Here is a 26,281-nt window from a genome sequence, read left to right as displayed (position 1 = left end):
GTAGTTCTCAAGCTGTGGGTGGTATATTCTAATAAGCCGGCATGTGAATGAATGGCTTGTTTAATCACATATTTTCTGATCTCGTCAGCCCACAAAATACTGACTGGGTTGTTCTTAGTTCACAGTTTGCAGGCACTCTAGATACCTAGATGTATGAGCACAAGCACTGAAGAAGTGACGTTTTTCATGATATGTCCCCTTTAACTGGCTGGACGTGATGTAGGTTTGGTAATCGATTAGTTGTTTCAGTCAGTTTTCTCCGGTTCCAGCTTCTCAAATGTGAGAATTTTTCAGTTTTTCTTTATCATATATAAAGTTAAACGAAACAACGTTGGCTTTTTTGACTGTTGGCTGGATAAAAAAAGCACATTTAAGGCGCCATCTCGGGCTCTGGGGAATTAAAATATGCATTTGTTTTACTATTTGTTTTACAAAATGATTATCAGATCAGATGCATATCTGAGAAGTGACTAAAAATCCGCCCTCTCCTGCTGTTGAACTGTAACTTATTTGTTCCCTTGAGTTATTTTACAGCGGTGAATGATAAAGTATACTTCCTTATGTTCTTACCTTAGCTCTAGTTTGTGATTTCCAACATTCCTGATAGCAACATCGTTGTGTCTTGTGTTGAGGCTTCTGTTTGAATCTGGTCCTTATCTACTACAAAAGATTTCTCTGTGGGAATTGTTGAAGGTTGGTGCAATATAAAAAGAAGATCACTTGGGGTATTCTCTACCATTAAACCCCCCACTGTGGTAGCAGGAAATAAATCAAAATGATTGACTGAACACTAACTGGCAACTAACAAAGTCTTTTTTTAAGCTTCTTGCGAGAATTCAATTTTTTTTCTCTGGTTCAAGCTTCTTCAATGTCAAGATTTAGTTGTTTTTTTCAGTTTTCTATCAATGTAAGTTGAATATCTGAGGGTTTTGGACTGTTTGTCAGCTCAAAATAAGACATTTAAAGACACCACCTTGGGTTCTGAGAGGTTTTCAAAGGCATTTTTTACAATTAAAATGATATAAAAATACTTAAAGTGAATTTATAATGAAAATAATCCCTAATCACATGATGACATAAATAGAGAAAATACTAAATCTAAAAGTAATGTTTTCAAAAGCACTAAAGTGTTAAAATGGTGAATAATAAACTACAGAGTCTCCCTTTATCTCGGATGCCCTTCATGTCTCAAAGGGGGAAGATGGCAGCCTCAGTTGTTTGTCTTTTTTCTGTCTGTGAGATCTTTGCGTGGCGTGAAATCGGGAAGACATTTGAGTGAATCTCCATCTCATTGGCTATTCCTATATGTAAAAACCATTCAATGTGGCCCTGCGGAGATACCATGAAAACATATTTCACATCTCGGCTAATGCCCCCTGGAGGGATTAGCTCCCGTCTCCGGGGGTTACCACGACGCACTCGTGTTCCCTCGTTTGGCATCAGTTCCGAGCTTGGAAATAATCCACCGCTCTGCTCCGCCAAACTCTCAGCGCCTCTTGGCTGGTCGCCCCGTGAATACCATCCATACTGTTGTGTTTTTGTGTTTTTTGACCCCTGCAAGTGCAGAAAATTGTCTTTTGTAGGTCAGAGGTTAATGTCAGCAACCACAAACAAAAAGCCCCTTACAGCTCGCAGAGATTCACGGCTCTGCTCGTCAACAGCGCGGATGCCGAGCCAACACGGGTCCTCAGATTGAAGGACAGTTTCTCTTCCTGCTGCTTCACACAGTCCTGGAATGACTTGGCAGAATATGAGAGGCAACGTTGCACAAAATGTTTCCCCAGCAGCCATTCCAGTTCACAGAATCCAATACACTTCTTTTTTTAAGAGAGAATATCTCCAGTGTGGCTTTCACGTCTAATTATAGGTTGTACTTGGCGTTCAGGAACCGGAGCGAGGGAGTCCAAGATGTGAAGTGATAGGACGAGGTCAGTGGAAGCCTGGAAGTGCCGCAGGCTAAGGAGGAGGGCGTCATGTCAAGTTACCTTGTAGTTTATGTGAGTTATGAATGGACAGAGTGAGGAGGAGAACAGTTTTTACCAAGAAGTTACTCAATCGCTTCCTGTGACTTATCAAAAGGTGCCATGTCGGCCCACGTGCTATTGCATCACAGCTTTTACTGCTAGCTGAGGTTGCAACAGTTCAGTAGGATTGGTAGAAATTAGGCAACGAAATCACTACTTTCATTTGAAATCAATCTGACTGTTATATTTTTGTCGATAAAATGTCAGAAAATAAAAAAAAGACCTACAGTCACAAAATGACATATTGAAATGTCTTTTTTTTTGTCTGACCAACAGTCTCAAAACCAAAAATATTCAAAAAATAGCAGCTTTTGATAAGCTGGAAATAGCAAATGTTTGTTTTTAATTCATCTTCTGTCAACTGACTAATGAGTTAATCGACTATTAGATTCAGCTGTAGTAGATATCTCCAGTTTGGGAACTGATTCAGTAAAAACACAGTAGTTTTTTCCAAGACAATACTTTGAGGAATAACTGACAGCAAAACAAGCCAACGCTAACACTGACATAATACCATAGACTGTATAGAAGTAGAAGGGGACGCAGTCAGCAACCATTGGTTTGTGGACTGCCGTTTGGAAGCCTCAAGTTTCAGTTTCAGTTTCAAGTTTATTTGTCATATGCATTTAAAAGTACAGTGAAATGCAATGAAATGCATTTTACCCTGGCTCTCTCTCAGCCCTTAAAATCTATAAATAGTACAGTTGATAAATACTACAATAAATAAGACAATACCTAAGAATAAAATTTAGCAATTTGGCCATCGCCATCGCCATTGCAACCAGAAGTGACACAAGAAGGTGGAGCTAAGTACAACCGAACACTTCGGTGACCAAAAAAGTTATAATAAATTTTCATGAAGTGAAAACACAAAGTGTTTCTAAGTTTGAAGACGAAAACACGGACAACTCCCAGACCGGACAACGCCGTGGTAGCAACCTGTCAATCACAAGGGCCCTAAAGCATCTACTGTTTGACTCTAAATAGGACCATAATTTACTAAATGGACATCATGCTGTATTGAAGAAGACTTGAAACTAGCAACTGAGACCATAAACTCATGTTTACAATGTTTACTGAGGTAATAAATCAAGTGAGAAGTAGGGAACCCTCCACTTTTATTCTACCCTCTTCTATCAAAACAGCTGCTCCACAAAAAAAGAGGCATAGCCTAGTTGGCAAACAGTTATGAGAAACGGGGTCTGGCACTAATATGTCTTTTGAATAAACTGTTAGCGAGCTGGCTAGCTGTGAGAACTTGTTGTTTTGAGGAAAAACTGGCATGGCTATTTTAGAAAGGGGTCCCTTGACCTCTGACCTCAAGACATGTGAATGTACATGGGTTCTATGGGTACCCACGAGTCTCCCCTTTACAGACATGAACACTTTATGATAATCACATGCAGTTTGGGGCAAGTCATCGTCAAGTCAGCACTCTGACACACTGACAGCTGTTGTTGCCTGTTGGGCTGCAGTTTGCCATGTTATGATTTGAGCATATTTTTTATGCTAAATGCAGTACCTGTGAGGGTTTATGGACAATATTTGTCATTGTTTTGTGTTGTTAATTGATTTCCAATAATAAATATACACATACATTTGCATAAAGCAGCATATTTCCCCTCTCCCATGTTGATAAAAGTGTTAAATACTTGACAAATCTCCCTTTAAGGTACATTTTGAACAGATAAAAAGAGTGTGATTAATCGTGATTAGGTATTTTAATCGTTTGACAGCCCTAATATAAAGACATTGATCATAGTATCTTTATCTCAACACAAGCAGCAACACAAGGCACATTTACAGAGGCCTACTTCATTTAGTAAACTCCACTGTTACCCACAGTTTCAGTCATGCATATGCACTGACTAAACAAATATCTCAGCTCTCAAACGGGGATGTTTTGAGCATCAGTGGTTTGTCGCAGCTTGCAGTGTGGTTAGACGCAACACGGCACATCATATCCTGTCGAAGATGTGTCGGGGTGTGGAGATTTCCTCGCAGCGCTGCAGCAGCAGCTCGTGAATCACAAATGAGAAGGAGAGGGAAGGTGGTGGGTGTCATATTTACACTGGGGATACAATAGCCTTTTATGCAGAATGAATGGAGCCTTCTCTATCAGCCTGGAGGAGCTCGGTGTGTTGTGTCTTGATGCCTGCGGTCCAGTGAGAATCTGTGTCACAAAACAAAAATTCTACTATATGCAGCTTGTTAAAATGAAACAAACAAGCCAGTGACGTGATTGCGGTCCACTAATCGATGGCTGATGACCATGACGAAGGCCATGAGGCCGGAATAAGCTATTGATTGTTTAACATTTAATACCAACTCACTGTAACTGTGTCAAAACTATTGATTTACAGCAGCTGGCATAAGATCTCAGTCATTGTTGTGGCAGCGCTGCATGTGTTGGATCACGTTTCCCTGACTTTAAAATCTAAGTTGTGACATTTTCCAGAAAGACATTTTTCAGTTTCACCGGGCCTGCTATGTAATTATGTTAATACACGGCCCACTGGCTTAGGCTGTAATCAGAGGGTCAACCTTCCTGCAAACTGTCCAAATGAAGAAATTACCATGTGCTCTGAGCTCTGAACCGCTTCCCATGAGCCCTTCCTACCCAGAACCCTTCACACGGCCCATTTATTTGAACTGGCTCTCACCCGCACTCTGAGGAACGGCTCGTAAAATGTCATCAGGTCCTCATTACCGTCATTACTATAATTATTTTCTATATTTAACCATGTGAAATGAGGCCAAATGAGTGTGCTGGTTCGCCCCTGTTTTCTGCGAACCACCCCGGGACGCGCGTTACAATTGGTACGGCCCTAATTTTCTCACAGTCGGAGCGCACCACTTTTTTTTTTTGGGATGCAGGTTGTGTTTGTTTGGGTTGAAAACATCCTTTGAAAGTAGGGCCGCTCCCGTTGCCATGGGGACGCTGTGTTTCTGCTATGCGGTGTGGTTGTGTCTTTGGCCGCAGTAGCAGGGGAATTTGAGTATTTGTGAGCTTGTTTAGCCAAAGCCACCTTCATTATTATTAGATTGATGTGCACCCCGGAGAGGCCGAGCCAAAACCACCCAGAGAGCTCTTTACGGAGAGCAAAGGTGGGGCCCTTTCAGCCGGCGGTGAAGTTACGTAACGCTTTTTCTTTTTGGATGGTCAGCGCTGGCTTTCCACACAGGACGTTTATACTGTTTGTGTTCAGGCGAGACGCTAGTGGAAAAAAAAAGAGGCCTTGTTGGTGTGGAGGTGTGTGAGTCAGAGAGCGGAGGGGCTCAGACAGCTGGGTCTGCAGGCTGTATATCCAGCTCCAGGTGCGAATCTGGACAGCTCAGCTTCGCGTGTTTTTAATGACCAAAACACACGTGAGAGCGTCTCCGTAACCAGATGTTTCAGAGGGCACTATGAGACCTGGGAGACCCCGATATATAAAAATATACATGTGTAAAGGAGTTTTATACCTCCTTTTTTATCTTTTAAACTGTTTAATATCCTGATCTTTTTCAATAATTAGGCCAAAGCTTCATCTTTAACATCTTCAACATCTTCAACAATCAGTCATCAAGCAAAAATAGTGAAAAAAATACCAAACATTCTCTCAAATGTGAGGATTTTCTGCTTTTTCTCTGTTTTATATCTTAGTAAACTGAATATCTTTGGGTTTTGGACATTTGGTTGGACAAAACAAAACATTTGAAGATGTCACTTTTGACTGTGGGAAGCTTTTTCATTATTGTTTGACATTTCATGGACTGATTAATCAAAACAAATAATCAAACTGCAGTGAAAATAATTGTTAGTTGCAGCTCAAGATGTCTTAAAATTCCTTGTTTTATTCACCATTGGGCCAAAACCCCCCAAATATTCAGTTCACTATCAGATTTGACAACGACAAGTGGCAAAATCTCACATTTGAGAAGCTGAAATCAGAGAATATTTGGCATTTTAGCTTTAAAAAAATGATTAAAATGTATAATACATGTTTAAAAACAGATGTATTTTGTTGTCAGATATATATTTGATAAATGGACGAATCGTTGCAGCTCTAAATCAGAACAAATGGTAGAAAACTGGATCCGGTTACGAAGAAATAAGGTTAAACAATCCAGTAAAGTAAAATAAAAGAAGAATAAACTTTCTGATAAAAGTATATTTTAAAGCATACTGAGTTATTTCCTGAGAAATGTTCAATATCTTGTATGAAGCAACACATACTATGGGCTCTTATGGGCTTAAAAAGCCTGAAATATAGCAAAGAGCAAAGCCATTAAAAGAGCGATAGGATCTTGTTTTCTCTGTTCACTGCTGCCAACCTGCGTTATTTCATTAATATTTAAAGGTCAGGACCAGAACCGCTTTGTATTTACATTAGCAAGCAGCAGAACGCCTCTGGCCTCGCCGACTCGTAACGGATAACTTCCTGGAAGCTCGTCCGTGGGTGAAGCAGAAGGGGCCCTCCCCGCCTGCCCACTGACAAATGGCAAACACATGTGTTTATAGGAGGATCAATGGCGAGCGGTGGAGTCACCGTGTTGTGACTAACCAATGTTTACACCAGAGATCTGACGCCCGCTTTAATAGTCAGTTTCACCTGCTGCGATTACACCATGCAGCTGACTGAAGCAAACAGAAAAACAGGAGCGTCACTTAAAACAAAAAAGGATCTGCGTGTAGCTGGTAGCCATTACAGCTAACAACGTGTTAGTTCAATGTGATGAAGGGGTGATGTGTTTTCTGTTTCACATCACCCATCAGGTTTGACATCTTCTCTGGCTCATGTATGACTCTTTATCGGTCCAGGTGCTATTAAAGTGGTCATGATCTCCATTTATATTATCTGTATGTTTACTTCCTCACAAGCTTGGCCACAGTATAACTGAACCACAGTGAGACTGAAGAATAGTGTGTGAAAACGTGTCAAACTCTTCTCTTTTTGGGAGCCTTGTGGTCGCCAGGCTCACCACAGAGGACGATACTGTATGTGTTCAAGTTTGTTGCAGCATTTTTAAACACAAACTTTAACCGATGTGTGACTTTGAGGCCGAGTTAGTTTACTCGTGGACGGCCAGCGATGATGACAGTTTGAGCTTTTTATCAAGGTGTTAAGACGTAAATACTGTAATGGTGATAGCATTTATGTTTTGTCGTTGACATTGGCTTTACATCCTCATCTTTCAGGTCTAATTTTGCAAAATCAACCAATTTTTTTAGCTTTAGATTAGGGCTGTCAATCGATTAAAATATTTAATCAGAATTAATCGCATGATTGTCCATATTTAATTGCAATTAATCGCAAATTAATAAATTTTAATCGTTTAAAATGTACCTTAAAGGGAGATTCGTCAAGTATTTAATACTCTTATCAACATGGGAGTGGGCAAATTATCTGCTTTATGCAAATGTATGTATATATTTATTATTAGAAATCAATTAACAACACAAAACAATGACAGATATTGTCCAGAAACCCTCACAGGTACTGCATTTAGCATACAAAATATGCTCAACTCATAACATGGCAAACTGCAGCCCAACAGGCAACAACAGCTGTCAGTGTGTCAGTGTGCTGACTTGACTATGACTTGCCCCAAACTGCATGTGATTATCATAAAGTGAGCATGTCTGTAAAGGGGAGACCCGTGGGTACCCATAGAACCCATTTACATTCACACATCTGGAGGTCAGAGGTCAAGGGACCCCTTTGAAAATGACCATGACAGTTTTTCCTCGCCAAAATTTAGCGCAAGTATGGAGCGTTATTGAACCTCCTTCACGACAAGCTAGTATGACCAAATATAAAGTATAAAAGTATCAAAGCGGTAGCTAAAAACTAGACACATTTGACAAAGGTGACAAAATACAAAATAACCATAAAGCATTGTTTATTACACCGAACAACTCCAGTAACAGGAAACTAAATGCTCATTTGTAGTTAAAGCTCAACGCGCTCCATGTGGCGTTCTTGATCTGACAGCTGGTTGCAGCGATCACTGTAATGAGCAGAGACAAAGGGAGCGTGATACGTGCTGTTCTGGTGTCTACGAGGTGATTTCATTTCTCCTCTGAGCATCAAACACAAAGCAGTTAACCACAGCAGGTCAGCCGCTCATTTTTTTCACACTCGGTCCAGACCTGTCGTACGAGTCACGTACTGACAGTCTGCCTTTCTCCGCAGGGGGGAAAAAAAACATTCATTCAACTCATTTGACACCTTAACCTCTGTTATCTGAATATTATAGATATGAATAATATCTGTTTCTCTGTCCAGTATTATCCTGACAGTGTAACATCACTTACTGCAGGCTGTAATAGTCTGTCAGTCTAATATCTCTGAGACGGTCACGTCCCCTTGGCACTCTGCTGTGGACCACTTTGCTTTAGAAAGAGTTTTTTTAGTGTTTAACTTACATTGCTCTGGTTTATTTCGCGTCCCTTAACACCACTAGTGATGCTGCTGAACTTGATATATTTTTGTCTGCAGGACTTGAAGCTGCTAAAGTTTGAAATTATGTAGTTTTACTCCTCCGCATCGGAAACAGCCGTCCGTACCATTCTTGTGAACGTGTTGTTATCTCAGGAACTCCTTGAAGGAATTTCTCCCACAAACGTCAACTCAAGAATGAACTGATTAGATTTTGGTGGTCAAAAGTCACTGTGACCGTACAGAACATGTTTTGGCCATAACTCAACCATTGGTATGCCAATTATGACATTTCACACGAATGTCTTAACAAGATAAAATGATGACGTGATGACATTCTGGAGAGACGTGGATGTAAACTGCAACTTGACTGGTTGGCAGAAGGTATACGATTATGGGGCAGTATTTCTAGTTGTGAATGAAACTTGCCCACAAACTCATCAAAATCAAACCTCAAAACGCACTTTTATTCCCTGGCTTGTGGCTCGGCATTAGAGTTGACTATTTTATTCTTTTTCTCATTTCCTATTGGTCTTAACGCTTTTATTATTTTAATGTCCTGTTGGTGTTTTATTGTGTTGTTTTTATGTTTGTTTGTTTTGGGGTTGTTTTTTATGTGTAATTGTACAGCACTTTGGTTAACTTTGTTGTTTTTAACTGTGCTTTATAAATACATTTGGATTGGATTGGACAATGGAAAGAGAGTTTGGTGAATCAGACTCGCACAAACAAACCTCACAGAAGTTTATGATAAGAATATGAACATGTTCTCGCATGAGGCCCGATGTCTCAGATATATTCCAACTCTAATTGCAGCTGCAGTTGTAATCACAGCAATCAGCATTTTGTTTCCTCACGGATGCCTCTGCCAGCCCTGATCAAATTATTGCAATGAGCGTGAACATGCAGGTCCGCTCCCATCGGGCGGCGTCGCCCTTTGCGGGTCACAAGCAAACTTGCTGGTCCATGGTGGGGGGGCGATTGTGAGGGTGTAATTGTGCGACAGGTGTTGCTGGCTAATGGCCCTGACAGTGCACTTTGACAATAGCCAGGGAGGCCAGGGAGGCCAGGCCCGCAGTGAGAGATAACGATGTTAGTAGCAGAGAGAGTTTCACGTGGGAACTGAATGAATCAGGCCTGGTAGGAAAGAGGAAGGCCAAAGAGGGTTCAAGAAAGCCTCAAAGTGGACTTCCTGGTTCCCACACTGAGCTACTGAAGGGTGAGGCGTTAATGACGTGATCCAACAAAGAAAGGTACTAGAGAGATAAGGTAAACTGAGTGATACGTTTACTTTGAGCTGCAGTATTTGGATGCTTTAAGTCGCTGTTTCCTGTCGACATGTTTCTGATAATCCTCACTCAAAAATATTCATTTTTGATCCAAATGTGCATGTAGCATGTAGTCCGATTTAGGAATCAAATTGTATCCTCTTCTCAGCTTGTTACATCTGTGATTTATGAAGATTTATGAAAATGTAAAGTGAGCAGCAGCGTGGTTTCAACTCTTCTGTCCCTCTGAGGTTTCAGTTTCATTATGAGATACTCTTTTGCCGTTTTATTGCCGAAGCAGAAGCAATAAACGTCAACAAAAGATGTGTTACTTATTCTTTTATTGTCTTTACAAGGCCCATCTGACTGGGTAGTGGTGCTGCAAACAATATAAATGAAGTTGGGTTGTTCGCACAAAACAGACAAGCTGACAACTCTTCCCTCAGTATCCGACGTTAAGGTGCCCTTGAGCAAGCCGCTTAATCCCTAATTGTATTTATGGAGCTTACATAGTTTAAAGTACAGGACTGTTGTTGTGCCGGGCAGCTCCCAGGAGTTAAAGTTTGTTATTATGCGAGTGTGAAGCAGCTGAAAAGGAGCGTTCATAGTCGGTTAACTCCTTCCATGGATGAATAAAGGCTAAAGGAGAAAAGACTGATGCATTTACTGAGGCAATTAGTCTTTAAATGCCTCTTTCAGACGCCGAAGTGGCACACTCTGGGGGTTTTCCTATCTCCAAAATCTGTGGTTTGGAGTCATTATCCCTCCGCCCTCGCTGGCCCTTTAGATAACTGTGCCCCGGAGCAGCGAGCAAGCTGAGAAAATCCCATCAAGTTCAGATTGGTTTTGAAAGACATCTGGTGTGGAGCTGGGGGCTAATGGGATCCTGCATGGTAATCTGAAGTGAAGAGAAAAGTTCACCCTCATGTCATTCACCAAAGCGTTGTAAAACTGCCATAGAAGTATCGTAAGTGATTAAACTCTAGTGTTTCAAAGGAAGAGTTTGGCATGAGGAGATTGATTCCACTCTAATGTCTGAGACTGGCATCGATCTTCTCATCTAACTAAGCAAGAAAACGAATACATTGATTTCCCAAAATGTGAAATTGTGTCTGAAACGTTTACTTATTTTATTTATAGGTATTGTTAATTTTAATACTTATTTATTTTATCCTATTTTATTGCACTGATGGGAGCTTGGAGAAACAATATTTTGTTTCCTTCTGTGTATGCAAATACTCAGTGAAATGACAATAAAGTGAATCTTGACTAAACGTTGCAGCTCTAAAATGAAGCAACTGACTTTTGTCTAAAGAGTATCTGCTTCTTCTTTCTGCAGAACCTGATGGCTAAAGCGTTGTACGACAACATGCCGGAGTCTCCGGAGGAGCTGGCCTTCCGTAAAGGGGACATCCTGACCGTCATCGAGCAGAACACGGGAGGCCTGGAGGGCTGGTGGCTCTGCTCCCTGCACGGCCGCCAAGGCATTGCCCCCGGCAACCGCCTGAAGCTGCTGATCGGACCCATGTTCGAGGCCCAGTCGCCGACAGCCGCCGCCGCCGGCGCCGCTCAGTCCCCCTCTCAGAGCTCGGCCTATCAGCAGAAGGCTGGCTCAGCGGGGGCTCAGGGGATCTACCAGGTGCCGCCGTCCCTCCAGAGTCCACAGCAGCAGCAGCAGAGCATCTACCAGGTTCCTCCTGCACAAGACGTCTACCAAGTCCCACCAAGGAGTAGTACTCTAGCTGCTGACAACACACCGAGCAAGGTGAGACAGAAAGAACTAGATTACAATTTCCTAGGGCTTTAACTAATGACTATTTTCATTATCAGTGAATCTACCAATTAGTTTTTTGATTAATGGTTTAATCCAATCACGCACCATAGACCAGCTAAAAGCACTCCTTTAAGTAAAGAGGAGGAACTCATCAGTGAAACCAACTCCCGAGGTGATTGGCTGGAAGGAACGCTTGTGGACTATTGGCTCTTTTGTCAATAAAATGCCTGTCACAAGTCGCCACAGCTCACAATAACTTGTTTTGTCCGAGCAACAGTCCAAAACCTAAAAATATTAAATTTACTAGAGATGTTCCGATACCATTTTTTTCGTTCCTGATACCTGAACTTGCAGCATCGGCCGATACAGATCTGATACCAGCGTGATAAAAACAATATATAGTTATTATTATCATTTAACAGCTGTTTACAACGGACCATGTATGGATGTGATATGATTACTATCTTTGTTGTATGGCCTGACTCAGGTTAAACCCTTAACATAGAACATAAATAAATGAAGCTCAGAATAAATAATAATAATAATAATAATGCCGTATTCTCTTAGGCTATCTACTGAGGAGACAACTGTGTGCCAATTTCTCCTGCAGGGTGCCAAATGGCTGACATTTTCCTCGCTCTGACTACCGATATCGTTGTTGTTTGCTACAGCTGACAAACTACCTGCAATCAGTTCTTCTTCGCTGCTCTAAAAAACAGTAGTTGCCAGTGGCAGCCAGGATACATCCAAGGCGACAGCACGGTGAAGGATGCTGTTTTGGAGCGGCGAAGAAGAATTGATTCTGAGTTATTACATTATTGGTATCGGATCGGTGAATAGACTGGCGTACTCGCCGATACCCGAACCCAAATTTTGGGCAGTATTGGACGCATTTCCAAGGCTGGTATCGGAACAACTCTGAAAATGTATGATGATATAAAAATGGAAATACAGCAGCAAATCCTCACATTTGAAAGGCTGGTGATGCTGCTAAATGCTTTTTATAAATGTCAATCGTCTAATCGCTAAGGAAAGCATAGATTAATAGAAAAGGGCAGAAATTGAGTGGATAGAGAGAAAGACAAAATGGGAACTGGTGTGACCTCTGGAGACAGTTCTTTGGGATCAGAGCGGATTTAAAACATAAACTCTGGTGGGTGTGGCCTCTGAGTGGCGAGTGCAGGGTATTAGATGTGATAGGACATGGCATTTTACACACCGCGACCTGTTATGGTGCCAGTCTGCCACGACTCTCATCAGTGTGATTGCACACACAGAGAGCAGAGAGCAGAGAGGCTTGCAGGAGAGATTGTGGGTCTGCGATGTGAAATGTGGACAGGGTGTGCCGGGCCTGGTGCTTACCACAGAGCAGGGTAGTGTTTTTGTGCTGGGCTCCCATTTGGCTTTATATGTATATTGGCACACAGTGTGTAGCAGAGCCAGTCTAAGCCACAGAAGGGCAGTGAATGTGGGAACTTGTGGAAAAGCAAACAGCACAGAGCTGGGTTTTTTGTGGGGGGGGATTTTGGTGGAGCCCAGCTGCCTGAAAGTAGGTTTCTTTTTGGTATTTAAATGCTATACACAGGATGGCTGGTAAACCCATTACACCTGGCATGGCCCTTTACAGTAGCGTATAGCTAATCCTCCAAGCAGTGGTGTGTATTTGTTGTTTTACTAGCTGGTATATCATTTAAAGCATATAAATCAGACTTGTCATATAAAATACAGCCTGTTATTGCACACAGAATTAGACTGGATGAAGCTGATTCAGCCGGTTTAAAACCAGACTATTTCCCTTCTTCTTCTTTTTTAAGAAGAAATAACAGGATTTGTCTTTTACAAATAAAAACTTGAATTCATAAGCAGTAAAATACATCCTCAATCGATTAAATACACTTCAGGTTTTGCCGCTACAACCTTATATTTGTGTGATTTTATTGGAGCTATAATGTTAGCTGATTGGGGATGCAAAACCAAACCGTAAAAAAACAAGTGCAATGATGTACAAACCGGAACGTGGGCTTGTTGAACCGTTGCACCACTGTTAGATAGTGGCCTGCTAATTATCAGATGAGGTGCCAGAGACATAGAAGAGGCATTTATCTGAACATAGACCTATGTGTAGCCTGCCTTATTTCATGTATAAAATCAGAGTTATGGCTAAATTATAATATAGAAATATCATTCATTACTATCAGTCAATCTATCAGTTCAAACACATTGGAAATGGTTATGTTGTTCAAAACAAACCGAACCGTGGGCTTGTTGAACCGTGGCATCACTACAGCAGATATTAGCTATTGTTAGCCAACACAGTAATCATAACCTACTTTATGGTAGGTGATGTTAGTGTTCGCTATTATTAGCTACCATACTGCTATCAATGTTACATCCAGCAAACATGGATCCCCTGGTTGAACATTTTGTACATTTTAAAGTTAACTTTCATCAATCTGGTGCACTTTGAGAGCAAAATTAGGAGGCAAGATAAATAAACAAAGTTGTGCTCTAGTAAACAATTTAAAATCATTTAACACATTGGTTGTATAAATATGAATGGTGATGACACTGCCAAAACTTCACACACCCACAAAGCATGGTTAACGAGACGGAGGTTCGTGTTTCAAGACGGGTTGGGCGGGTTGCAGACGTCGCTGCAGATCGACGCATCGTGGAGAATCCAACCTGGTTGACAGTCGTGCCGTGAGCACTGAGCCCGATCCCTATTCTCCAGTAAACTTGCGGCGGCGACACGCTTTGAGTTCAGGCTGGTGCATGCCAGGGTAGAGTACGAGCAGGGAGGCAGGGAGGCATCTGATTGGTTCTAATATAACAAATAGTGTATACTGGATAACATCGTCAACCCTGCCTTTAACAATAGCAAAGTTGTATGACCAAAAATTGGAGATGCAGCTGCTCCTCAGATGCCTATGCTTAGGTCATTCAATTGGTTTATAGTAGCTAGAGTTAGCAAAATTAAACTAGATATTGCTTTATAACTGACATTACTGAGATAGTTTGCTGATGACATTGACTCTTCTCTACTTGTACTACTGTTGTACTAAATTTTATCATCATCTCCACATATCCAAAAATTGTCATTAGTGCCCATTTTTCAGCCAAATTTGTATAGTTTTGGTTTAAAAAGTTTGAGCCCGGTGATCCTTCATTACGAATGAAAGTCATTGGCAGGTGTGCGCTTAAACAGGAAGGAAGAATTTTCCTGTTTATTCAACCGCTTAACTACTTTTAGCACCTCAGACCAGATCATCCCTCCAGGAGACGGATAGTAATTACATGCCGGATGAGCTTTTCAAATCCCAAAGGGTGTTTTTCTTTAACAAATCAGCTCCAGCCATCATAGAAAATGAGCTAAGGTGTGCATTTTCAGTAGGTAAATAGGCAGCAGGCGCCGAAGGCTTAGAGGACTTTGCGTGATTGACTGTGTGATAAAGTGAGTCAGAGCCCGGGGTCTGAGAGGAGAGACCTGCCAATCAACCTGCACACCGTCAACCGACACCTCTCGTTACCACTGACGGGCCTCGAGGCGTACGCGAGGAACGGTATTAAAATGGCTTTGGTGATAACATGGAAAATTAAAATGTGCCTCTGATGAGTGTGCGTATTGTGCCGTAATCGTGTTATTGGAGAGATTAAATTAAGTCTTGGACGTTTAACTTTCCCTCCAATCTGTGGTTGTCAAAATGGTGCAATTTTCGGCAGTCGTTCCTGTCTATTAAATAGAACGATTTTAACTGTGTCAGTGTTTTGCAGGAGTTCAGACAAGGCTCTGTTGTTTTCCAGTGACGTATCTGCCTGTTGGACAGAAGCACCACGAGTCTCTGTGGCCACAGTCGGTCCTGTTAAAGCAAAACAGCAATATCCGCAGTTTAAGGGATAGTTCTGGTGTTTTGAAGTGGGATTGTGTGAGGTACTTATCCATAGTCAGTGTGTTACCTACAGTACATATCGGTCGGCACACCCTCAGTTTGGAGAAGCAGACAGGAGCTACCGCACAGAAAGCAAAGCAATGTACGGACAAGGGCAGCAGCAAAATGGAGTTTAGCAACCTAAAAGAAAGGACGACCTAAAAAAACAATATCAGTATAAGTGTACGATATATTTAGATTCTTTCACCACTCGCTGTCAGACAGTCCTTTTTGACGGGGAGCTGAAGTCGTCGTATCCATCTATGCTCTCGCCAAAGCCACCAGACTTCGTTGAAACAACCTGTAACTTTACATCGCAGAACACCGGGGTTGCTGGTCTACCGCTGCCTCAATCGGTTTGTTTTGTTTACGCTATTGTGCGACGTCGGTGAGTCCGAACTAACCAAAGTCACCAGTATCTTCACTCCAGCTTTAAAACTGAGCAACCTAAAAATCGCAAGTTGCATGAATGCGTTAAAGAAATTAGTGGCGTTAAAACAAATTTGCGTTAACGCGTTATCGCTTTAACTTTGACAGCCCTAATAACAACTATTTCTTTCTTTGAGGTATCCGATAAGTTTCAGCTTCAATAAAAGTTAGTCAATGTTAAATATGACTTATTCTCCAACGTACCAGGCTCGAGTTCCCCCAAACGTTGTTGGCTGTCTTGCCTTTATCAGGGTGTTTTTTCTCAAAATACAATATTTCATCTTTTATCTCATGAATGTTTAAAAGCAGGTCGACTCTCAGATTCTACTATTTCAACATCCTCAAAGTCAAGATGACCTCAAACACATTCCTCTTTTAATTAATGTTCATTTTAAAAAGATCTTGCTTTTTGGGAGCAGATATAAAACATCTGGGACATAAAAGCGATGGTATGTCGGAGAGGAGTTGTGCTACTCATTTAAATTTGGTGAAGTTTACAATGTGGTGTTTTTGTTTTGCAATAACAAAAGCTTTTTGTAATTTGCTGTAGCCTCTTCTCTATAGCAACAGCTATATTTAGTTTTACCAAACTAATGGGCAACAAGTCAAACTGATGGCCACAATATAAACCTGTAGTAAAGTAAAGAGACTTTAAAGTGGCCTCCTTCCACTTTGAAACTGGAGAAGCACAGCAATACATCCTCGCAGTATTTGTGGAGATCCGTTTTGTTGACATGAAATCCAAACCGTGACCTTTGCTCTTCAAAACACCCAACTCGGTCTTGTTTACTACTGCATATCTTTGTGCAGCAATATTGATGACAGGCTGCGGAGCGTTGACTCACCCTGCATGCGGTGTGAACGCGCCAAGAGCCGAAGCAGGCTGAAGGGAAAACAGACATTTTCTTGTTGTCAAAGTGACACTCGCTTGCTTCCCAAATGATTATGGAGACTGATGCCGGCTTCCTAGACTGATAATCCCCTCTCATATTACTCTAAAGCCTCCCACAGAGAACGGTTCCTGCATGTCTTCACCATGTGTGTGTAGAGTCATGCATGCATGTTCTCTCTCCTCGGGGTTGCATGCCAGCCCCTGCAGTGCAGATCCAGATTGGCGACTGGTTGTTCTCTCTTCATGTGGTGTGAGGCTCTGGTATATAAAGGCACACTGAGGTTTTGGCGCTCACTTCCTCTCTAGCTGTTTGGTTTGATGCTGCGGCCTTGTCCTTGGGTGACCCTCCTGGGAGGGTGAGCTACACAGCTGCCCCCACCCACCCCCTCCCTTCTTCAAGGCCTCCGAGCTGGGAGTGCGTGGATGCCTGGAGCTCCTCAGCCACACAAAGAGCCGCCTCACATGGAGAAGCCTCGCACCGCCTTTTATCATTCTGCTCCTAGAGGCCCCGTTTTTCATCTCAGTCTGCTGCTCTTGATTTCCTTCTTCTGCTCTGAAAGGTGTATCTGTTTCACGCCGTCAGTTTCTCCTCCCGCTTCCTCTGACTCAGGCGCTGAGGTCACCGTGTTCAAAGATGGGTTGGGTTCAGAGTTCAAATATCTCCGCCGAGCCTCTTATCTACTCCCACCAGACGGCCTTTTCATTCCTCACTTCCTGACTTCACAAGGTCTGCTCCTTGTACGGGCATTTCCTCCATTCACTGTGTCATACCCATAGATCCAATCTGCTCATTGGTTCCATAAAGAGGTAGGGGTGCAACAAAAGGATTAATGAACTCCCACACAACTCAAGGAAGTGGCTCCGATAGCTCTTTATGGGCTGTAAGGGCGTGCCGTCCACCTTGATATAAGTCCCCTTTTGGAAGTAACCAGGTTATGTGAAATGAATGGCTTGTTTGTTTGCCTGGGACATATTTTCTCGGCCTAATCACGCGCATGACAATCTCAGCACCAGATAAGTGAGTTATTTCTTCCTGGAGCAAGCCAGCTCCTTCAGACGCCCGTCTGCTCGCCATTGTCGCAGTTGTGATGAATCGCCGGCCCATGAGGTTTGACCGGAGGGGGCAAGGTCATAAATCAGTCGTACCAAAAGTAATCTGCTCTGCGGTGTGTGCATACTAAAGAGGACTTTTTCCCCTTGAAAGTTGTAAAGCAGAGGACGTGATAAGACGTAGGAGCTTGGCTGAAAAGTTCAAAGTTAAGCTCAGGTTTACATTCAAATTGCCTTTTTTTTAAACATTATGTTAGCGTGTTAACACACTAAACTAAGATAGTAAACTGTGTAAACATTATGTTAGCGTGTTAACACACTAAACTAAGATAGAAAACATGGTAAACATTATGTTAGCGTGTTAACACACTAAACTAAGATAGAAAACATGGTAAACATTATGTTAGCGTGTTAACACACTAAACTAAGATAGAAAACATGGTAAACATTATGTTAGCGTGTTAACACACTAAACTAAGATAGTAAACATGGTAAACATCTTTGCATGTTAACACACTAAACTAAGATAGAAAACATGGTAAACATTATGTTAGCGTGTTAACACACTAAACTAAGATAGAAAACATGGTAAACATTATGTTAGCGTGTTAACACACTAAACTAAGATAGAAAACATGGTAAACATTATGTTAACATGTTAACACACTAAACTAAGATAGTAAACATGGTAAACATTATGTTAACATGTTAACACACTAAACTAAGATAGTAAACATGGTAAACATTATGTTAACATGTTAACACACTAAACTAAGATAGTAAACATGGTAAACATTATGTTAACATGTTAACACACTAAACTAAGATAGAAAACATGGTAAACATTATGTTAACATGTTAACACACTAAACTAAGATAGTAAACATGGTAAACATTATGTTAACATGTTAACACACTAAACTAAGATAGTAAACATGGTAAACATTATGTTAACATGTTAACACACTAAACTAAGATAGAAAACATGGTAAACATTATGTTAACATGTTAACACACTAAACTAAGATAGTAAACATGGTAAACATTATGTTAACATGTTAACACACTAAACTAAGATAGAAAACATGGTAAACATTATGTTAGCGTGTTAACACACTAAACTAAGATAGTAAACATGGTAAACATCTTTGCATGTTAACACACTAAACTAAGATAGAAAAAATGGTAAACATTATGTTAGCATGCTTACACATTAAACTAAGATGGTAAACTATGTAAACATCACAGTATGTTAGCGTGTTAACACACTAAACTAAAATGGTAAACATGGTAAAAATGATATATATATAAACATTCTATCATGTCGAGGTAAAGCCTCACAGAGCTGCTAGCACGACTGCAGACTCTTAGTCTTGCTCCCTATCAAGATTAATGCTAAAGGCTCGTTCAAGACATTTCTCATTTCACATTATCCTCTTATTCTCTGAGGACTGTCATGATATAGTTTTCTTAGAAAGTAAACACCCGAATGTCAGATTCATCTTTTAACATTACTTCTCGCTCCAGATAATCGCGCCGCCGGATTAAGACGCCGCTTTGATCAGAGAGGATGAACGATGATCCTTATTAGTGCTAAAATCAGTGTGTTCTCTTTTTAATGCTCCTCATTAAGCCCGCTGTCTGTTTGGCTTTAGCCACTTGGACGCGTTATGGAGAGATGGCTGAAAGCCTCGCAGGATTCACGAGTTAATTACCTGCATTAATTAGTTTGGCACTTTAATAGGCTGGTGCGGCTCCGGGTGGCTGAGGGGGGACATTATCGAGCAGTTCTGGCCCACAACGCTGCGACTGACGTCTTTGTACTGTGATTCAGCAAAGCAGAAAAGGGCAGGTTACTACAGAGCAGAAACACACCCTACATTTAGGGGATGCAGTCACATACAAAATACCACTCTTACCTAATGTATGAGTGATAACACGGTGAGATCGGTGACCTTGGGTGAACCGGTGCTGACGGAGCTAAAAGGGTAGAAACCGGCTGGAGGTTGACTTTGTCAGATGGATGGATGAGAGGACAAGAAAGGAGATGAGGTGTGAATAAAGAGATGGATGGATGGGATTCAATAAAGGGGCCACTTTGACGGCAATGTCATTGTTGTCACCGTCTTTCATAAGCCGAACTTCAGTGAAGAGCCTCGTTAGGGTTGTTGATTTGTGTCAGCGGGCCATTACCGGGGGGGAAGTGGTTGTGCGTGTGTGTGTATGTAACCGACGACAAGGTGTGAAATGATGATTTCCTGTTAAAAACACACACAAAGCGCCTTAACTCACCCACAACACCGACAATCGTGCTGAAATGAGCCCTGCTACGGCTGGCCGATATGGATGAAAACATTATAATGAGATCATTTTCATACCTCAAACCTTTCAATAACAACTTGAGAACAAATGAGTGGAAGCATCTGCTCTTGTTATTGTATTGATATTTCTCCACTTATTTATTCAGGGTCGTTTTCTCTAAGGTGTCACCTGTTATGATATTTTATAGGGATGCACCGATTGTGAAATTCTGAGCTGATACCGATGTTTAAAATAACAATTTAGCCAATGCCGATGGTTTTGTTTTCATTTATTCTCCTTTTCATACCAGGGAAATAAAGAAATCTTCATTATACACAAAAAACTGATTTGTTTTAACGTCATTCAGCATTTCATTGTTGTTCGAGTCCGACTGCAAATACCAAACACAACAAACTTAATCTTTAGTTTTGACCGTGGAGACAGTAAGCAGAGCAGTTCAAGATGAAAGGTCTGGACTCTTCATCAAGTAGCAGCAGATCAGAAATGTATTTTGTCCCTTTTATTAATAGAAGTATTTTAAAACCAATTATTTGACACGCAGGAAGCCTAAACTAAAGGTTTTCAATGCGACGCACCGCCACCACCGTCAGTACGTCAAATCTAAGAGACATATAACAACCTTGTGAGGTAGTTGTTGACGTTATGACGACACCTCTCATATGACTCTGAAGTAAAGCTGAAAAGACCTACGTGCCAAAAACCTGAGCCTGCCAGGATGCTAAGTAAACACAGCATTGTTGAAAGAGCGTGACTCACTCACCACGGCGGCGTAGGAGCGTTAACAAGGCATCTATTTGGCTCCTCGGGGCACTAGTTTAAACCTGATCCCTGTTTAGTCACTCGCTCGCTCCTCTATGAAGGAATCCAAAGAGCCCATCACCTGAGTGGGAACAAATGTCTGCTCTTCATGATGTCATCGCTCTCTGAAAAAGGGGCCGCCACTGCTACCGCCACCGCCGCCGTGCAAGCGCCAACCTCATTGGACGCGGTAAATATTTACCCACCAGCAGCAATTATAGCAGCGCCGAGCGGCCTCGGAGCAACAGCCTGCTGGGTAAACAGAGGGCGGAGATGGGAAATAAATGAGCAGTGTGCATCTGGCAGCGGCTGAGAGGAGCCACTGATGGGACGAGTGCTGCTCAAAGCAATGACATGTACCTGCGGAAAAGGTCACTCAGGTCTTTGACAGACACCTCGCTGCCATCTGCATGTGACAGCTGAGTCCAGACATCCCCCCCTTTATCATCAGCACACAGGCCCGACCCGACCCGCAGGGACAGCAGCCGGGTTAAAGTGACCTTTTACCAGGCATCACTTTGTTGTTACTTCGCTTTCTATGTCTGCTGACATGCTATTTTTTTATTTTGCAAACATTAAAATATGTAAACATAAGCTCTCAAGCCTTGCAAATAACTCTAAAGAAACTATGGTACTGAAAAACGATTATAATTTGGTCTGAATTTGCGCCAAAATTCACATTTCACTCCTTCATAACTCTATCGAATCTGAACACACAGACGTGATGCACACATTTTTAAATTCTGTGTGACTTACACTTTCCAATCTTTGATTATCTATTGATGTCCATCGTGAATAAACATCCATAAATCAGCTTAGAAATCTTAGAAAAAAAGACGCTCCTTGTAAATCCTGACCTTGACTGGAGAATCATCACGTTTTGAAGTTTTCTTCAGTATCAAAGTAGTCCAGTGATAGCTGTCTGGACATCTGTGTGTATATTACAAACAGGAACTGCTAATAGCTAATTCACCATACTTTTAATGGTGACAGTTGCTAAAATGTAAACAAATATAGGCTTTAAAAAGCTACTGTAATTAACTCCAAGGCAACATTATACTTCCTGTTTCCATTACCGAAAAGCCCACAAAAAACAGGAACTGTAGTTCCAAAACTTAAGAGTCTGATTATCTCCCAAATCCAAGTAAGACAAAATATATATATATATATATATTAACTAGGGCTGTCAACTGATTAAAATATTTAATCAGGATTAATCACAAATGAATCACACATTTTTTATCTGTTCAAAATGCACCTTAAAGGGAGATTTGTCAAGTATTTAATACTCTTATCAACATGGGAGTGGGTAAATATGCTGCTTTATGCAAATGTATGTATATATTTATTATTGGGAATCAATTAACAACACAAAACAATGACAGATATTGTCCAGAAACCCTCACAGGTACTGCATTTAGCATAAAAACATATGCTCAGATCATAACATGGCAAACTGCAGCCCAACAGGCAACAACAGCTGTCAGTGTGTCAGTGTGCTGACTTGACTATGACTTGCCCCAAACTGCATGTGATTATCATAAAGTGGGCATGTCTGTAAAGGGGAGACTCGTGGGTACCCATAGAACCCATTTACATTCCCATATCTTGAGGTCAGAGGTCAAGGGACCCCTTTGAAAATGGACATGACAGTTTTTCTTTGCCAAAATTTAGAGTGTGTTTGGAGCGTTATTTAGCCTCCTTCACGACAAGTTGGTACCAATAGATTCATTAGGTTTTTCTAGTTTCATATGATACCAGTATCTTCACTTCACCTTTAAAACTGAGCCCGCTACAACCACCAAAAGATCGACTGCGTTAATGTGTTATTACTGTGTTCATTTTGACAGCCCTAATATCAACTTTCGTCTCTCTTGTTTGATGGTAATAAGGTTCAGAGTTTGGAGCAGTTTTGCCCAATAATGAACATTTTCATACTTCTGTACAGCCAGACGTTATATCCTTGAACAAATGACAGTAATGTGGTTTCCATCACTGCACTGTAGTTCCTGTAAAGTAGATAAAACGTCTTTTTATTCTCCACTCTGAAGTGTGCGAGCGACGTGCGTGAGAAGAGCCCAAAGCAGCGAAGCTATTTATTCCCTCCGCCGGTTTATTTCAGACGGAGTTTTAAAGCCCAACGGTGTGCGTTTCAGCTCTGACCCCACAGGCCCTGTTGGGATGATGTACGCACGGACAGGAATGCCAACAATGAACACCTTAAATCACCACGGGCTTGTTTCGGATTGGACTTATGAGAACCATATGGACTACTGTTAGTCAGACTCCGGCTCAGATGAATGGCATTCCTTTCCATACTAGGCGACGTGCTCTCATTTTCCGTTCCTCTCACTTTTCCAACCTCTTGTTACCTTTTTCATAAATCTCTTTTACAAACCCTCCTCCTCTCCGTCTCTGCTGCTACTTCCTCAGAAACATTAATCCCATTCTGAGTTGGCTGAGGTTACAGCTCCTACCGCTCAGATAAACGTAGGAGAGATTGTAACCGGTGGATGCTGGGATTTAAGTCTTATACCTCCCTGGAGACTTTTCCCCCTCTGCCAGGAAGCCGTGCGTATGGTTCCCATTTTCGAGCCCCGTTAATGAACCCCGGTGTGGCGATAGTGGTGCGTGGGGGCAGAAGAGGAGCACGGGGCTCAGGGAAGGACATTCCCAGCATTCCTGTGTCTGTCTGACGCAGCAAGGAGGTCTGCTTTTAGGGGGACGACGGCGCTGTGGGGGAGGGGGATGGAAACACTGGGATTAGGAGGTGTAGAGGGATTAGCATTGACGGGAACAGAGAAGGGAAAATGTGGTTAAAAAAAACTTTAACGGGTAAAAATGTCACCAGCAGTATGTGTTTTTTGTTTTTTCCAAGCAGTCATCACACCATTATTCTGTAGCCTGTCTGCACCACGGTGTTAAATATCTTTTAAAAGGTGTGTTAAATCCTCCAGCACACACAAAATGCCAGCGTTGTTCATCAATACCAATGACCCGATGATTACTTCACCGGGTTTAAAAGCTCACCATCCAGCCAGTGCTACGATAAAACTCTGTCTCACATACCCAGTCAATCATAAAACATTCCTCGGGCTTAAAGTTCCTTTACTGTTCCTCACAAAGCACTGCTGAAGTTTTCACTTTTTAATCGCTCAACTGAGCCGCATTATGTTTTATTTTGTTTTTATTAGTTGAAGATATTCTGTTTGTTTTCCAGTAAAGCTCTTGGCTGAAATAATCCATCAGTTTTTAGCTCTATATTCACAGTGAGCTCTTAATATGTGCTGCTTTATATCATTGGAAATTTTATATTTTGGGCTTTTGCACTGTTGGTCGAACAAAACAAGACATTTTAAAGACTCACTTTTTGGCTCTGAGAAGTTGTGGCGGGCATTTTTTGTTATTTTACTGACAAACATGTAATCAATCATGAAAATAATTGTCGTTTACAGCCCTGTTATATTATTTATTTTTGTCCTTTATTAGTGATTGTACTGAAGAGTTGTGTGTCTTCTTGAGCACTGCCGTGTCCCAGGTGTTGTTGTTTTTAAGACAGCAGCTCTGATTGTTTGTCTCTCTCTCCCGCTGTGATTGGACAGGTGGTGACCCCGACCAGAGTGGGACAGTCCTACACCTACAGCCCGGGACAGCACAACCAGCAGGACCTCTATGACGTCCCACCCAGTAGATCACAGGGGGTGAGTGGCTCATGTTCCCACAGCATGTACATGTTTACCAGTAGGACCTATTCTATCCTATTCTAAAGTCTAATAATGATGAATAACCACCAGTGTACATTCTGATGGATTTCAAATTCCCAAAGTATGGCTGCACAGTTAATCCAAATTGTATTGAAATTGTAATATGCGCAATTTTCAAATTGCGGAAGGCACAATATTTCTTAAAGGCGAAATATGTCAAAATACCATTTTAAATTAAACCGTGGTACCGTCAGCCGCCGTCTGACTGTCATTGCTCCTAAAGTGAGCAAAGGTCCTGAAAGATACCACGCCGTTGCCACGGTTTTGCACTCAGCGGCTCACGTCACCGCAGTCTTGGAAAGTGAGGAGTGAGCGAAGGGGTACTCAGTTGTTTGCAATCTTCAACCACTAGATGTCACTGCTAGATCCTCCACACTGTACCTTTAAATCAGTTATAGATTTGCAGATATAAATTAGGGAAATGTCAAATATGCACCTTCTGCTTTAATCCATGATGGATAAGCATAGACAAAAACAAAAAAAATAAACATCTGGTCAACAAAGCCGGAATAGTTATAGATATAAATGCAGTATGAGTTTGTATTCGTCAGAACGGGACCGCCGTTTCTTTGATCTTCAACATGTTCCGCATTTTAATCTGCCACATATCCTGTTCTCGGCACTGACCTCATATTCTCAGAAGAGGATCCTTTGACAGAAATACTTTCATCCTGTCATCTTGTCTCGGCTGATAAAACCCTGCAGCACTGGAGCTCATTGAAGAAACATAGTATTATGGCATTATTTAAAACAAAAACAAGTGGAGCGTCTACAAAATAAAAGGCTGCAGTTGACCGTAATCAAATATAAAATGACTTGTTCTCATGATCAGAACTCGTACTATGAGTAAACCCTTATTTGGTGTTTATTTAATTTCCATTCTCTGTTTCAGGTGTACGATATTCCACCTGGTCAGATGTTTCCAGGCGCCAGAAACCAAGGAGTTTACGATGTCCCTCCGTCTCAAATGGACCCAAGGACACAAGGCGGCGTTTACGACATACTTCCCTCCTCACAAGGGGTAAGAGAAGAAGAAGAACTAGTTTTATTTCAGTCAAATAAAGTTTGACTTTAGGAAGTGGTCAATGCTTGAGTTATTTATTGATACGGTTCCTAGTATTTCTCTTAATTGTCTGCAATAAATGAATAATATGTCAAATGTCATATTTAAGACATTCTTGCGGCGGCGCTAAATGAAAGCTTTGCCTGCCAGCAGAGTTTAACCAAAAGCTCCATGAGTGGTTCTGTGTCTGAACTCTGAAAAAGCCAAGGACATAACTCTCCTCTTTCCAGACCCTCTAAGATTTCAGCAGACTTCCAGACCCGACCAGGCAGAGAGCCATCAGTTTGTTTGTAATAACCTGAAATATGCCGGGGCATGTTATTTGCGTCGTTCTTAATTACCGTGTTGGGCAGGCCCGTCTAGCTGTAAAGAGTGCATTTCAAATCTGATGGAAATCACTTACAGGCCACCGTTTTATTCACCCCGACTGCGCTGCTCCCCTTCATGCTCCGTGCCATGAACGTCACAGTCACACACACTCTGCTCGGTCGAGTTAGTGGGAGGTTAAAGCTTTTGTTGTGCTCTGCGTTACAGGAAGGAATC

General features: G+C 41.7%; 1 protein-coding gene across 2 annotated transcripts in view; it reads left to right on the top strand.

The window, feature by feature from the left end:
* Positions 1-26,281, top strand: part of nedd9 (neural precursor cell expressed, developmentally down-regulated 9) — a 40,001-nt gene that overhangs the window by 8,925 nt on the left and 4,795 nt on the right. For both annotated transcript variants that reach the window (XM_074612595.1, XM_074612594.1), the window contains exons 2-4: positions 11,057-11,482; positions 24,514-24,612; positions 25,568-25,696. In XM_074612595.1, the coding sequence (XP_074468696.1) occupies positions 11,063-11,482; positions 24,514-24,612; positions 25,568-25,696 (648 nt within the window). In that variant the 5' untranslated portion in view covers positions 11,057-11,062. The remainder of the gene's footprint in view (positions 1-11,056; positions 11,483-24,513; positions 24,613-25,567; positions 25,697-26,281) is intronic.

Source organism: Sebastes fasciatus, chromosome 17, assembly GCF_043250625.1.
Source record: "Sebastes fasciatus isolate fSebFas1 chromosome 17, fSebFas1.pri, whole genome shotgun sequence".
Taxonomy (NCBI): Eukaryota; Metazoa; Chordata; class Actinopteri; order Perciformes; family Sebastidae; genus Sebastes; species Sebastes fasciatus.
This window is presented reverse-complemented; position numbering and strand designations above follow the sequence as displayed.